Genomic DNA, 14,424 nt, shown 5'->3' on the forward strand with positions numbered 1-14,424 from the left:
CTTTCCTTCCTAGAACCTGGAGTCCCATCGCATAACAGTCTATGGCGATGCCCTCCTCTCCGCAGCCAGCCTCTCCTACCTGGGCCCATTCCCTCCGGAGCGGCGGGAGGAGCTGCTGGAGAAGTGGCAGGCGGTGTGTGCTGGGGCTTGGGGCCCCCTCGGGCCGGACGACGTGAGGCGGCTCCTGCAGAAGGAGCTGCCCTGCCCTGGGCCAGCCCCCCACAGCGATCTGCTGCTGGCTGTGCAACAGCCCCTGCATCTGGCGTCCCTGCTCAGCTCTCCTCCAGAGCAGCGCCTCTGGGATCGAGTCCACAAGCCCAAGGTCCCCAGCAGCCGCCTGGTCGGCATGATCCTGCTCTCCAGCATCCACTCGCAGGCTCACCGCCGGCCTCTGCTGGTGGACCCTGACAAGCAGGCCTATCTCTGGCTGCTGACATCCAGAGCTATGGAAGAGGGTGAGTGGGGTGTGCGGGTGGGGGGGGGGGTCAGGCACATGGCCTTGCCTGCGGGTAGCTGCTCATCCAACCCCTCTTTACAGCGGATTCTCAGGCCTATGCCATCTCTGACCTGGTGCCGGACATGGTGGAGCAGGGCAGCTCCATAGAGATCGCGGAAGACAACCTGGAGGTCCTGTCGCTCACAGACCCAGACCTGGAGCAGAACCTCTGCAAAGCAGCCAGCCTTGGTGAGCAGAGGAAGGGGGTGCCCCTGCCGCTGGCAGTCCCCTGGGTGGGAGGGAGCCGTTCTCTTTCACCAGCGCCTCCGGGAGCTCAGGCAAATGGGCTGCTTGGCTCCCACCTCCTCACAGGCACCCCCGTGTTGCTGACGGACTTTGAAAAGAACGTCCCCTGGTGCCCAGCCCTCGAGGAGCTGATGCAGAAGGAATCGTTCGGAGGTGCCCTCCACACAAAGTCAATGGAGGACCTGGCGCAGGTGCCCCCCTGCTTCCGCCTCTACCTGTGCACTGAGCTGCCTCTGGAGGCTTTGGCTGCAGGTAAGGGAGGTGCCCAAGTGGAATCCCTCCCCAGGGAGCGGAGGTGGGTGGAGGCGGCTCAGCCACCATCTCCGGCTCCCCTCTCCGAGAGGGTGAGAGGCTTTGGAAACTTCCCGTTGCTGCGGGTGGAAGCAAAGCTAGAGTCAGCAGATCTCTCGCCCAGCATTGGAAGCTGCGCTGTCCAAGCCCAGCAGCGACCTGCTTGGGTTCCCCAAAGTGTGGGGGGACGAGAGCCACAGGTGCCTCTACCCCGCAGCCAGCCATCGGCGGGGGACTGGGACGGCTGGGCCCTGCCTCCCGCCTGGCTCCTCTCTGCAGAGGTGGACCACGAGCTTCTCAAGAGCCTGAACGTGATTGACCTCAGCCTCAGCCAGGAGGCGCTGGAGGAGCTGCTGCTGGTGGAGGTCCTGCGGGCCGAGCGCAAGGAGATCCTGAAGAACCAGCAGGCCTTGCAGTTTGGGATCCTGCAGCTGGAGGGGAAGCTGGAGGCCACGGAGGTGAGGCAGGGGCTCCTGGGGCTTGGCGTGGGGCGGTGGGGCGGCCGTGGAGAGGCCGCTCAGCCCAGCCCCGTGGCCCTTCCCGCAGGAGGAGCTGGTGGCCCTGATTGCCCAGCCGCAGCGCTCTCTGCTGGAGGAGGAGAACTTCATGCCGATGGTGCGGCTGCTGCAGACGCAGATCCAGGCGCTGCACGCCACCCACCAGCACATGGTCTCCCAGCACCAGGACCAGGCGGCGCTGTGCAGCAAGTACCGGATGGTGCCCCGCCTGGGCGTGGCCCTGCACCTGGCCCTGCAGCAGGTCGGCCGCCTCCACCCCTCCTACAGCTTCCCCAGCAGCGTCTGCGTGGCCCGCGTGCGCCAGGCCCTGCTCTCCACCAAGCGCCAGGAGACCACCAAGCAGGAGTCGCTGGAGTCGCGCCTCCTGGAGCTCAGCAAGGCCGTGCTCCACCACTGCCTGACCGAGGCGGTGCCCTGCCTGCGGGAGATGGACCGCCTCCTCTACCTCTTCCTGGGGGCCGTGGCCACGCTCAAGGTCTCGGGGGAGATCCCCCCACTGGAGTGGCTGGCCCTCTGCCAGGGCCTGCGGGAGCCGGCGGCCAAGGAGCTTCTGCAGCCGCCGGCCGGGGTGCCTCGCCCCAGCTGGGTGAGCGCGGAGGCCTGGGAGGAGTGCGGCTTGCTGGAGAACCTTCCTGGGTTCCAGGGGCTGCAGGCCTCCCTGGCTGGGCAGGCCGCCCAGTGGCAGGAGTACTTCCGCCTGCGCTCCACCATGGTGGGGCTGGCCCTGTGTCCCAGCCACGCCCACCTCAGGCCTTTCCAGCGCGCCATCCTGTGGCGCATCTTGTGTCCTTCGGCCATGAGCAGCGTGGTCTCGGCCCTCACCACCTGCTTGCTGGGCTGGTCTCTCACCGAGGAAATGGCCATCACCTACCCGTACTCCTACAGCCGGGCCAACAAGCCCATCATCTTCCACACGCCCTCGGCCAGCTCACCAGGCTGCTTCATGCACCCGCTCCTCTGGATCCAGCAGATGGCCACCCAGCGGGGACGAGGGGTGAGCCGGGCACAAGGAGGGGAAGGGGCAATGGGTGCAGGGGTCAGTTGGGTCCCTCTGGGAGGACAGAGCAAGTAACCAGGCCCCACCCTGCAGGGAAGTGTGGTAGTCATCTCCTTTGGCACCCCAGATGCCTGCAAGCGGGTTTGGCGGACGTTGCCCATCTGCAGCAAGAGAGGCAAGTGGCTGGTCTTGACCAACTGCCACCTCCAGGAGCACTGGGACCCCGACTTGCTGCAGCTGCTGGACCAGTTGGTGAAATCCTCAGGTGAGGCGGATGGAAGCAGCGGGAGGTGTCTCTCTCCCCCCGGCCAAAGCCCCTCTCACCTTGCCCTCTTTTTGCACAGGCAAGGTGCCAGGGGGAGGCCTCGAGATCCACACCAAGTTCCGCCTGTGGCTCATCACTGCAGCTGACGCCCCTCATTCCATGCCAGGTACCAGGCCAGGGAGGGGGGAGGGAGGCACGGCCAGAGGGGCTTCTCCACGCCCTGCCTACCCCTTGGGGAAAGAGGCGCACTGCCCCGCTTTGCATCTCTCTCTCCCCCAGGGCCCCGCTCCCTCTTGCTCACTGTCATCTGGGCTCTCTCCCACTGCCGCTGCCTCTGCGGGAGAAACCGAAGCTGAGCAACTTCTCATGGCCTTGGCTGTCCTTACTGTCCCTCCCAGCCTCTGCTGTGGTGGTTGATTCTCTTCTGTGCCAACAGAACTCCTGAAGCGCAGTGCCACCTCCCTCTTCTGCGATATGCCACTGGAGCTGAAGGGCATCCTGGCACGCAGCCACTACTGGCTGCAGGGGCGAACCCAGAACCTAGACACAGAGCAGCGGCTGCCCCTCCTCGCCCTCTATGGGGTCCTGCTCTACAGGCAGACCTATGCCCAGTGGACCCAGGCAGAGACATACCTGTGGTGAGTGAAGGAGGTGCTCGCCCTGTCCAGCAGCGAGGCAAAGAGCCTGCCAGTACATCTCATGGGAGCTTGGAAACTCCTCCTCTGCTTTATGCTACTTGGAAAGCACCCTGAATCGCCACCTGTGGGCTCCCCATTCTTCCCCTGCTCTTGGAGCTGCCTCTGTGGGCTAACAAACCAGTCCTTGCCCACAGAGGGGGCTGCTGGCTGCAAGGGGGGGGGGAGCAGAGTGGGAAGCAGCAGCAGCAGTGGCGGATGAGGGCTTGGATCCCCCAGCTGACAGGCAGCCAGAGAAAGGCTGAGGGCTTTCTCCCTGCAGCCCTTTCTGGCAGCAGCAGGAGGAAGTCCCCTTACCTCTGCCTCACAGAATTCAACAGGGCTCCCCAGAGCAGGTGAACTGGAGGGTACCCGGGACGCACCCATGGAAGCTGCCAAGTAGGATGAGCCTAAGGAGTCCTGCAGCAGCCGGATCAGGCCAAAGGGGCTCCATCTAGTCAGCCTCCTGTTCTCACAGTGACCAACCAAGAAGGTCGTGAGCAGGAAGGGACCCCATGAGCCACAGCAGTCCAGACCCCACTTGTTAGGGGTTTCTTTTGCCCCAAAGTACATCACTTTTCCTTGAGCTGTATTGAGGATGTAAGAGCCGCCTCCTGGATCAGGCCATCTGGCCCAGCCTCCGGTTCTCGCGTGGCCAACCAGAGGCACACAGGAGCCCCAGAGCCCTCTCCCCTCGCGCCATTTCCAGCAGCTGCCCCAATGGTGGAGGAAGAGGACTGCCATTGTGGCTCCTCTTTAGAGATGGTGGCCGGCACTGCCTCCTGCGAGAGCAAGGGCCATCGCCTGGCTCTGTGCTGCAGGAAGAACCTTCTTTCAGCTGCCCTGAATCTTCTGACCTTCAGCTTCACTGGACAGCCACGAGTTTGAGGGTTATGGGGGAGGGAGGAAGTTTCCCCCTTTCCACTTAGCGTGTGCCATGTTGCCCCTCACCTGTTGAACTAAAGAGTCCCAAATGCTGCCCCTTTCCTTGCAAGGGAGTCGCTCCAGCCCCTCAGGGGGCCCCTCCTGAACCTTTTCCGACTCTGCAATAACCTTTTTGAGGGGAGAGGAGGTGCCCAGAACTGTATATAGTTCTTCAAATGTGGGCACACACCAGATTCCTGAAACGGCATGATGATACTGGCAGTTTTATTCTCAATTCCTTTCCTACTGATCCCTCGCATGCAAATTTCCTTTTTCATGGCTGCCACACTGGAATACTTTGTACATCCCACAATTGGGAGAACCACCTATTTATTCTTACTTCCTGTTTCTTAACCTGTTTCCCACTGATCCCAAAATGAAGTTTACCCAAGAATCTTTCATAGAACCAGAATTGTGGGGGCCCCCAAGGGTCCTTTAGTCCAAGCTCCCGCAATGCGGGAATCACAGCTAAAGACTCCTGCTTAAAATCCTTCAGTGAAGGAGAGGCCTGTCCCCTGCCAAGGTCTTCTGTTCCACTGCCCAAGGGCTCTTCCTCTCAGCTGCTGAGACCCATAAGAAAGTTGGGAGCAGCCCCCCCCCCCCCGGGCCAAGATGGTCCTCACTCTGGCAAGCCAGGAGTGTGGTTTTTGCTCTGACCCTGCCCTGTGCCTGAGATTGTGCTGCCCTTGCAGGAGCCACGGGGAAGTGTTGGCCGGGCTCAGAATCCAGGAGAGGCTGAGCTGCCTAACAGACGGAGCCCAGGAAGCCCTGCAGGAGCTGGCTGGTATGGAAACAGGGCTGAGTGAGGGGTGCAAGGGGACAGCCTGCAAGAGCCAAGGCCTTGAAGGCCCCCTCCGAAACACGGCTGCCTCTTGTGCCTCTGCAGGGACCATGCTCTACGGGGGCCACATCCTGGACAGCGGGGATGCCCAAGTGGTACAGAGCCTCTGCCAGGCCTGCTTGGCTCCTGCCTCCCCCCTGCAGCCAGCCTCCAGCCTCCAGCAGCTCGTGGCCACAGTGGTCGGCTGCCCCAACCCAGGTGAGAGAAGATCAGAAGAGCCGGCTGGGTCCAGCCCAGCATCCTGTTCTCACTGGGGGAAACCCGCAAGCGGGACTCAAGCACAAGAGCAGCACCCTCCCCGCCTGCGGTTTCCGGCAAGGGGGGTTTGGAAGCGGCAGTGGGTGGCCATGTGGGGCCCTTCATGAATTGGGAAGAGCCTGCCGGTGGGGGCGCTGGGTGCTCTGCTGACCCCCTCCCTTTCCTTGCACCCTGCAGGGAACACGGATGAGGAGGCGGCCGCCGCCACCCAGGCCGGCATCGAGCAGCTGCCCAGCCCCATGGAGCCTGCCGGGATCGGCCTGTGCAGCGCGCTGCAGCAGCGGATGCTGGCGGAGCGGAGCCAGGCCTTGCTGGTGGCCTTGCAGGCCTCCCAGGGCCTGTGGCAACCCCGCCGGGCCCCCTGCCGCCCGCACACAGGGGCCCTGGAGCAGCTGCTGCGGGACGGGATCCGGCTGGTGCAGGCGCTGCAGGAGCAGCTGAGCGAGTGCGGCTGGGAGGTGGGCTGGAAGGGGTGCCCCCCGCAAGGGCAGGCCCGCCCCCGGCCGCGCCCCCTGCAGCGCTTCCTGCTGGAGGAGGCGGGCATCCTCCTGGCCCTGCTGAAGCAGGTGGGTCGCGACCTCTGCTGCGCCCAGGAGCACCTGCAGGGGGAGCCCTGCTCCTCCCGCCGCTGCAGCACCATCCTCTACCACCTGAAGCAGGGCCGCCTGCCCAGCCCCTGGCTGCCCTACGCCCTCACCGGCCCCCAGGCCCCCCCGGCCTGGCTGCAGACGCTCAAGCAGCGGACCCAGCTCCTGTGCAGCTACCTGGGCTCCATCAGCGGGCCGCTCGTGGCCCACTACCAGCTGGCCGCCTTCCACCAGCCCCGCCGCCTCCTCCTGGCCGTGCTGCAAGAGAGGGCCCGCGTCGAGAGGCAGGAGCTCCACCGCTACCAGCTGCACCAACAGGTAGGGAGGAGAGGGCGGGCATGGGGGCAGGCACAGGGGTAGGCCCCGCAGGCCCGGTCCCTGAGCGCCCCCTCCCTCTTGCCTTCCTTTGCCAGGTCCTTCCCAGTGGGCCACCCCCCACCAGCGCCCCCGAGAAAGGCATCTACCTGAGCGGGCTGGAGCTGCGCCACGCCTTCTGGAAGGCCCAGAGTGGGCTGCTGCAGGAGAGCCGCACGGCAGAGCCCTGCCCGCTGCCCACCATCTGGATCCAGGCCGCCCGCCTGACCTGGGACATGGCCTCCGCTGGCACCACCCCCAAGCTCCCAGCCAACAAGTTCCTGTGCCCCGTCTACCTGGGGGTCCCCGAGGTCCCTGTGGCGCTGGGCAGCCAGCACGTCATCCTGCACCTGAGCCTGCCTTCCAAGATGGCCCCGGAGCTGTGCCTCCAGCAGCGTGTGCACGCCGTCAGCCTCCTGCGCTGGGAGGGGGACAGCAGCACGGGGCAAGGGAAGCGCCCTGCCCCCTCCCCCAGAGCCCCCTCCCCCTCCCGGGCTTAACTCACATGACACAGAGAAAGCCATGTACAGAAATAAAGTGATATATTCTTAGTGTGTACAAAATGCAGACTTGGGTGCTCTGCCGCTCGGCCAGCCGCCCAGGGCCCTGCAGCCAAGCTATAAATAAGGTGCGCGGCCAGGCACCACTCACTCGCGCCTGGGGGGATGCCCGTCCCGCAGGCCCCCCCTGCCAGTCCAGCCCTCCTCCTCATTTCAGGTCCACGTCAAAATCCAAAACAAGCAGCTTGGTCTCCTCAGTCCCGTTGCGGCTTCCCACGGCACACACCAGCTTTGTGTTGGAGGCCCGGATGCGCCAGACCACCCCCCCGCTGCCGCCACTCTCCAGCGCCACCAGGTTGCGCACAAACTCGCCCGTCTTGAGGTCCCACAGCTTGACGGTGCCGTCGTCTGAGCTGGTCACCACAAACTTGGAGCTGAACTGGAGGCAGGTGACGGCACTCTGGTGCTTGCTGGGACCTGCAGAAGGGGGGCAAAGAAGGTGAGAAGCAGCCATCAGCTGCCCTGCCCAGCCGCCTCTTCCCGGAGGACGCCCCTGGTGGCAGGCCTCTGCCCAGAGGGAAAAAAACCTCCCCCCGCCCCCCAGGACTTTGTGAGGTCCAATGGGGAGTTTCAGCTCCCTGCAGCCCAGCCAGCTGCCCGCAGCACCCACCTTGCAAGGTCTGCAGACACTGGCCCGTCTTGATGTCCCAGATCTTGACCGTGGAGTCGGCGTTGCCAGAGACCAGGATGTTGTCGCGCAGCTCCATGCCGCTGGTCAGCGACTGGTGCCCCATCAAGGTGTGCAGGCAGTTGCCGCTCTCGGCGTCCCACACGCGGATCGAGGTGTCCAGGGAGCCGCTCACAATGTGGGTCCCATCAAACTGCGCAAGAGAGGGGTGGGAGGAGTGAGGGGCTGTGCGACTCGGGGGGTGGGGAGGGAAGGGGTCGGGGTCCCTCACCTGCAGGGAGTAGACGCGATTGGTGTGGCCTTGCAAGGTGTGGATGCAGCTCTCCGTCTCGGGGTCCCAGACCTTGACCGTGTAGTCGTAGGCGCCACTCACCACCTTGTGCCCGTCGTACTGGACGCAGCGGACGGCGGCCACGTGCCCCATCAGCACGTGCAGGCACTGCCCTGTCTCGATGTCCCAGAGGCGGAGGGTGGCATCCCGGGACCCGCTCACCACCCTGCCCAGGGAGGAGAGACAAGCAGCTTGAGTCCCAGGCAGGAGGGGCAGGAGGGGCCCTGGAGCGACTCCCCCCCCACCTACCTGCTGCCGTGGAGGTGCATGCAGCGCACGGTGGAGGTGTGCCCGTAGAGGGTGTGCACGCACTCGCCCGTGTCCGCGTTCCACACCTTGAGGGTGCGGTCTGTTGAGCCGCTGATGACGATGTTGTCCCTCATCTGGGAAGACCAGACGCCCCCCGTGTGCCCCACCAGGGTCTGAACGCACTGCAGGAGGAGGAGGAGGATGCTCAGAGCCAGGGAAGGCGGGGCCACAGCCAGCCCCGCCCACAGCACCATTTCCCAGACTCACCTCCCCGGTGACAGCCGACCACACCTTGAGCGTGTTGTCATCTGAGCCGCTCACAATGCGGTTGCCGCAAAACTGGAGGCAGGTGATGACGTGGTCATCGTGGCCCTTCAGAACCTGGTCCAGGGAGAGAATGAGCAGGCCAGCCGGCATCACCCTGCGCCCCCTTTCTGCGGTTGAGGGAAGGGGCGGCTTCCTCCCCAAGCCCAGTGGCCTTGAGTCTTCCAAGGCTTGAGACCAGGCCCAGCGGTCAGGAGCTGGCATCAAGCAGGCGGACTTCAAATTCAGCAAGGGCTGGAGGCTCAGCCACAGTGACAGCCCCAATTCAAGGAGCAACCAAGTCTCTCCCCCCCCCCCCCCATTTGTGAATAGCCAGAATAATTCTACCTTCTGGATCTTCTTTGCCAGAAGTCAAAGGTGCTTGCCTGGTCCACCTAGCTCAGCAGCAGCAGCAGCAGCTCTCAAGAGTATGGGGCACATGTCTGTCCCAGCCCACCACTGAGCCCTGGCCCCTGCCTGGTATAGGACAGGGACCCAGCTGGGCACCCAGGCGTTGGGTTGCTCTTCCTCCAGAGCCTGCTCTTTGGTCCCCATCGTGCAGCCACCCCAGAGATCCCAGAGTAGTGTCTTAGCCCATGACGAGGTGCGCAAACCCCGCACCACGTCACCCCAATGGGTGGGGTCAAGGGAGGTCCCCTACCTTGGGGGGGCGGGCATCCCCGCCACGCCAGTTCATGTCGATTCGGTGCTGCCGCAGGAAGGCCAGTTTCCAGGGGCTGTACATGAAGCCTGGGCTGAGCAGCCGGCGCTTGCGCAGACTCAGGGGCTCCTCGATACCTGCAGGAGGCAGAAGCGGCTGTGAGAGGGAGGAGGCCCAAGGGCAGCCGGGAAGCAACACTGGGCAGGAGCTGAGCCTCACCTGCATCGCGGCACTTCTCCCGCCACAACAGGTTGTCCTCGGCCAAAATCCGCCAGTAGCGACAGGTCTGCGCCGCCCGGAGCAGGTCCCGCGGCTCCAGGAACGAGAGCACATAGAGCGCCAACTGCAAAAGATTTCCTCCCGTGAATGGCAAGCCTGGGCAGCTTCTCACGTCCACCACAGCAATGTGGAGACTTTGCCATCTAGGTGACCTTTCACCCTCACCAGCCGAACATCTGAAGCAGCCGTCCAATGCTCCTCCAAGAAGAGAGCTGGCTCAGAGCCTGTGGTCCACACCCTCCTCCCACACAGCAGCTGTCAGGGCCACTGTGGCCACACAATCCCAAACTGCTTCACAGCCCCCAAGGCCTCTCCTGCCTTTCCAATCCAGCACAGAGTCTGCGGCTGAGCTCCCTGTCCTGACCATCTGGGCCCATCTCTTGCCCTCCCAGCATCCTCCTGCCATTTCTTATTGTCCTCCTTGCCACTCCCGTCTGATTTGGCTTTCTTTGGATGCGTTACAGAGGGCTCCCTATGACACAACTTCTGCTCTAAAAATGGTAGCCTGCACCTCACAAGGGAAGTTCTGCTTTGGCCTGGAGAGGCAGGGAGAGAGCGTCCATTACATTAGCTCGTGTATGCGGACGTTCAAGCGAGCTAAATCCATTGACCGCTGTCTCTTCCCTCCCTTGGCATCTTTGACAGCCTCCCCTTAATGTTTGTATATTTAAAAGTTTAGAAAAAGGAGCTGTTGACTGAAAGTGTTCAGCCCGTCTGCCACTTATGACAACACCATTTAAAACCATTTAACAATCACTTTCAAAAAACCAAGATTTTGTACTCTGCATCTGTTTACATTTTGAAGCCTAATTTGAGCATAAAGCCCAACTTTTGCCTTTTGGATCCCAGAGGCCTGATTTCCCTGCCCAATTACCACCCACCCACTTCCTCTTCTCCACCACTTTCTGCTGCACATTGAGCAGCTGCCCTGGAGAGACAAGGCCTGGGACCCCTGCCGCTTGCTCTTGGCCAGGCTCTCTCCCACCCTCCCTCTCTGGGGCTGATTCGTTCTTCCTCCCTCTTCCAACGCCCTCTGCTGCTGCTCCTTCCCTTGCCTGTCTCATTCCTTTTTCTCCTCTTTGGCAGGATCTGAACTCTGGCTCTTAGCTTCTCACCAGGCCTTCAGGTTCTCCGATAACTTTGATTCTTGCCGTTAAAAGTTTCCCAAGGCCTTGTAATCAAATCAAATAGCTCCTTCTCTGATGTGTCTCATCTCCTGCTAAAGCAACTGGCTCTACTCCATTTTCCTGCTGGTACCACATTTGCACTTCAGATAAAGTTCTCTTGTTCCCGTCTCTCTCTGTTACTTCATCCTAGTGTTTCTGTGAGGTTTCATGCACACTTTAAAAATGTGTAGCTGGTATGAATAGTTCTGACTCTTATTTGTTTTAGACACAGGTAGGTAGCCGTGTTGGTCTGACGCAGTCGAAATAAAAATTAAAAAATAAAATTGTCCAATACTGCCTTATAGAGCAACTAAGTTTGTTCTGGTATAAGCTTCTGTGTGCATGCGCACTTCTTCGCTTCTTTTACAACTACCTCTCGTGTCCCCTTGTCCCCCCTCTTGACTATGGCTCGGATTCTGATCTCCTGACCTGTTGCTCAAGGCTTCCTAACAACACCCTGCAGGCTCAGTCTCCCACCAACACCTTCGGCCAACATCTCCCCACTGTCCTCTCTCGGCTGCCCTGCATTCTTCCTCCGAGGGCCCCCACCCCCCAAGACACTCACCTCTTTGGGAAGCAGCGATATGAAATCGCGCTGGAATTGGGGCTCAATCACTTGCATCATGTGCTTGATCTGAGGCGGCTCACAGCCGTCAATGAGCTCATCCAGAGCCAGCAGCTTCTCTGGGCCGCTCCAGCGCTGGCGGGAGAAAGGAGTAAGGGGAGATCAAGCCCAAAAGCCAGGACTGCAGCCCGTCTCTGCGCCAGAACCAAGGCCACAAAGCAGCCCATAAAAGCAATCAAGGCAAAAGCTTTGTAGCTTTCTAAATGTTGAAACACCACCAATGCATCAGCTCACTTTTAAGATCAAACCCCTAAAACAAAATAGGAAATGAGAAAGACACCACAGCACAACATCTGCCAAATGCCGTGGAAAAAGGCCTTTGCCGAATGTCAGAAGGTCAGCTGCCAGCCAGCCAGAAAGCAGAGCCCTGCTCTGGCTCCAGCCGAAGGCCTCAGGCATGACACACAGACAGGCGCCTCTGCCTGCCGCTCACCTGGAAAGTGCGCAGCCAGTCCTGCAGCTCAGGGGGTGGTGTCATTGGGGGGACATGCCGGCAGCGCGCCTGGCCTGCCTTGGCGTTCCGCAAATCCCCAAAGGTGGCCGTGGGGCTAGCGACACAGGGGCCCAGCACTCTGGAGAGGAAGCAAGTATGTCAGGAGAATGCCATGGCCAGGGGCCCAAGTCAAGAGTCCTGCTGGAGACAGACCCCCTGTCTCCCCCGGCACCTTGCAGGAGCTCCCAAGCGCCACCCGCAACCTCCTCACCTGCCCCTCTCCGAGCCCTTGCACAGCTTCTTGCCAGGCGACTGGGCTCTGCCATCCGGGCCGCTCTCTGACTTGCGCTTCATCTGCAATGCAAAGAGATGGGGCGGATCCAGGAAACCCTTCAGCTCCGCAAGAAGACAGGCTATGCACTGCACGCAGCACCCCCTCCTGATGCACAGCGCTGCATCAGGTCAAGTGGGGACCCTTCTTGCCGCCTCCACCGCACAGCAGCCATGCCAGGACCCCCATGCCTCCTGCCTCCCCAAAAGACTGGAAGGTTGAACACTTTCTCTCAGAACACAGATCTACAAACTGTGCTTTGGGAGAACAACCTCGTAAGGGCAGGAGGTGGGGAAGAAAGACGCAGCATGCAGCAGCCCTCTCCCCACCTGACGGCCTTTGCCTGTCATCCTTGGAGCCTTGATGGCCAGAACACACCCGAGAATCACAAGAGCCTGCTGGGTGCGGCCAGGCCCATCAAGTAAAGATAAAGGACCCCAGTTTAAGTCCAGTCAAAGGTGACGATGGGGTGCTGTGCTCATCTCACTTCACCCTGAGGGAGCCGGTGTTTGTCCACAGACAGTTTTTCCAGGTCATGTGGCCAGCAGGACTAAACCGCTTCTGGCACAACCGAACACAGTGACGGAAATCAGAGCGCACGGAAATGCCATTTACCTTCCTGTCACAGAAGTACCAATTTATGTACTTGCACTGGCATTCTCTCAAACTGCTAGGTTGGCAGAATCTGGGACAAAGCAACAGGAGCTCAGCCCATTGTGCAGATTCAAAAAGGGATGTGAATGGGAGTGTGGTCTAAACCACACTGACCCTCTTGGGCTTGCTGATCAGAAGGCCCGTCCAGTCCAGCCCTCTGTCCCCACAGTGGCCAACCAGGTGCCCATTAAGGAAACCCCCAGGCACAATCTGCCCAAGAACAACACTCCCCCCACCCCTGGTCACCTGTCCAGCACCTGCTTTTCAGAGGCATCGCTGCCTCCTACTGCGCAGGGCAGAGCATGGTTAGCCATAGTGGCTAGCTGCCCCCAACAGCCCCTCCTCCATGAACTGCAGACTTAAAATCTGCACAGGAAAAATGTGCTCCGACTTCAAAAATTCCTCCACTGAGGAGGGAAAAAAAGATATAACAAACACGGCATTAAATTCAAGAGCTCCCCCCCCCCACTCGTTTTGGTCAGCACAGTCCCTTGGCTGCACCCCTGAGAAACGGTCAGCACAAGCACTGATGCCACAGACATTTCCAGGAGGAACCTGAAGGTCCTGGCCAGCCTCCCTGGGCCAAAGAGAAGACCAGCCCCCTGGCATGGACACTCTCAGCTGCTGCTGCACCCCGGAGCCCCAGTCCTTTCTCTGGGCTCCCTTCCCCAGGCAGCTCCCGAAGAGGAGAAGCGTCCGCTGGATCTGGCCCACCCCGGGCAGCCTCCTGCTCTGCCGGGGTCTCCCTCCTCCGGTTCTCTCCCCCCGCAGCCCCTTCTTCACCTTCGGCCGCGTGTGCCGGATGAGGCCGCCGCCCTCCGTCCGCTCCAGGTAGTCGATCCAGCGCTCGTCCACCGTGTAGTAGAAGTAGACGTCCCCGCCGCCGCCGCTGCCGCCGCTCTCCTCGCCATCGCTGCTGCCGCCGCCGCTCGTCTCATCCTCGGAGTCGGGAGCGCCCGGCGGGCAGGAGCTGCCCGGCTCCTCCTCCTCCGGCTCCGCCTCGGCCGCCAAGCAGGCCGGCGCCCAGCTCTCCCGCTGCCCGGGACGCGGCGGCGACTGAGCCGCCTCCTCGCCCGGAGCCTGCGGGGGGAAGCGGGCCGCGGGGTTGAGCGAGCCTCGGCCCAGCCGCCCGCCCCCCGCCCGGCTCTCTTCCGCCCGCCTCCCGCCCGCCAAGCCCACCTCGGGCGCCGGACAGGCGGCTCCGGCGGCTCCTCGGGCGGGCTCCGGCTGCTGCTGCGGCGGCGGCTCGCAGGTCATCCGCTGGCTGTTCAGCTCCAGGATCCGCGCCGTGATCCCCTTGACGCGCAGCAGGTCGTCCAGGGAGGCGAAGCCCTTCAGCTCCTGGCGGGAGAGGGGCGCCCCGTCACGCACCGAGAGGAGGGGAGAGGAGCCCCCGGAAAGCCCCCCCCCCAAAGCGGGGCCCGGGGAGGGAAGCAGCCCCCCTCCCGGTGGGGGGAGGGAAGGGAGCGGGCCCCTCGGACGCCTGGGTCCCTCACCTCCCGCTTGCGCACGATGCCCCGGGCCCGGCGGCGCCCGATGCCGACCAGCGCCCGCTCCAGCTCCGCCACGCAGGCCCGGTTGATGTCCAGCTTGCCCCCGCCGCCGCCGCCGGGGCCCGGCCCGCCCGCCGATCCCGACATCGCCGCTGCCGCCGCCGCCGCCCGGACTCGGCCGGACTGCGCTTGCGCCCCCGCCGCCGCCCCTCCCTCAACTACAGCCCCCAGCAGGCATTGCGAGACGAGACGAGACACTT

General features: G+C 62.5%; 2 protein-coding genes across 6 annotated transcripts in view; one reads left to right on the forward strand and one right to left on the reverse strand.

Annotated features, from left to right (window-relative positions):
* DNHD1 (dynein heavy chain domain 1) overlaps positions 1–7,014 on the forward strand; it is a 52,615-nt gene extending 45,601 nt beyond the window's left edge. For 3 of the 5 annotated variants that reach the window (XM_083499057.1, XM_083499058.1, XM_083499060.1), the window contains 12 exons: positions 14–455; positions 539–685; positions 809–994; positions 1,313–1,491; positions 1,580–2,545; positions 2,642–2,813; positions 2,893–2,979; positions 3,250–3,451; positions 5,104–5,195; positions 5,298–5,450; positions 5,688–6,415; positions 6,511–7,014. In XM_083499057.1, coding sequence (XP_083355183.1) covers positions 14–455; positions 539–685; positions 809–994; positions 1,313–1,491; positions 1,580–2,545; positions 2,642–2,813; positions 2,893–2,979; positions 3,250–3,451; positions 5,104–5,195; positions 5,298–5,450; positions 5,688–6,415; positions 6,511–6,951 — 3,795 coding nt within the window. In that variant the 3' untranslated portion in view covers positions 6,952–7,014. Of the gene's footprint in view, positions 1–13; positions 456–538; positions 686–808; positions 995–1,312; positions 1,492–1,579; positions 2,546–2,641; positions 2,814–2,892; positions 2,980–3,249; positions 3,452–5,103; positions 5,451–5,687; positions 6,416–6,510 lie in introns of all 5 variants that reach the window. The other 2 variants (XM_083499056.1, XM_083499059.1) reach the window with 2 other exon arrangements.
* LOC310705396 (F-box/WD repeat-containing protein 7-like) lies at positions 6,977–14,335 on the reverse strand. Its single transcript, XM_083500097.1, has 13 exons — positions 14,168–14,335; positions 13,798–14,012; positions 13,455–13,641; positions 11,958–12,040; positions 11,687–11,825; positions 11,194–11,328; positions 9,403–9,526; positions 9,184–9,320; positions 8,487–8,600; positions 8,220–8,401; positions 7,911–8,136; positions 7,622–7,832; positions 6,977–7,428 (listed from the first exon to the last, which is right to left on the reverse strand). Exons 1-13 carry the CDS (start codon positions 14,309–14,311, stop codon positions 7,160–7,162), a joined length of 2,166 nt encoding a protein of 721 aa, XP_083356223.1. The 5' UTR covers positions 14,312–14,335; the 3' UTR covers positions 6,977–7,159.
* Positions 14,336–14,424: the final 89 nt, after the last annotated feature.

The sequence above is a fragment of the Podarcis liolepis genome (assembly GCF_965112155.1).
Source record: "Podarcis liolepis genome assembly, chromosome: 4".
NCBI lineage: Eukaryota > Metazoa > Chordata > Lepidosauria > Squamata > Lacertidae > Podarcis > Podarcis liolepis.

What these genes read in the sequence shown, in the direction of transcription:
- LOC310705396 (XM_083500097.1), bottom strand. Translation starts at nt 14,311, where the DNA reads ATGTCGGGATCGGCGGGCGGGCCGGGCCCCGGCGGCGGCGGCGGGGGC. An exon ending in ATGCACCTCCACGGCAGCAG is followed by an intron (nt 8,137 to 8,219) that starts GTAGGTGGGGGG and finishes CTCCCTGGGCAG; the next exon opens with GGTGGTGAGCGGGTCCCGGG. An exon ending in GTGTCTGCAGACCTTGCAAG is followed by an intron (nt 7,429 to 7,621) that starts GTGGGTGCTGCG and finishes CCCCTTCTGCAG; the next exon opens with GTCCCAGCAAGCACCAGAGT.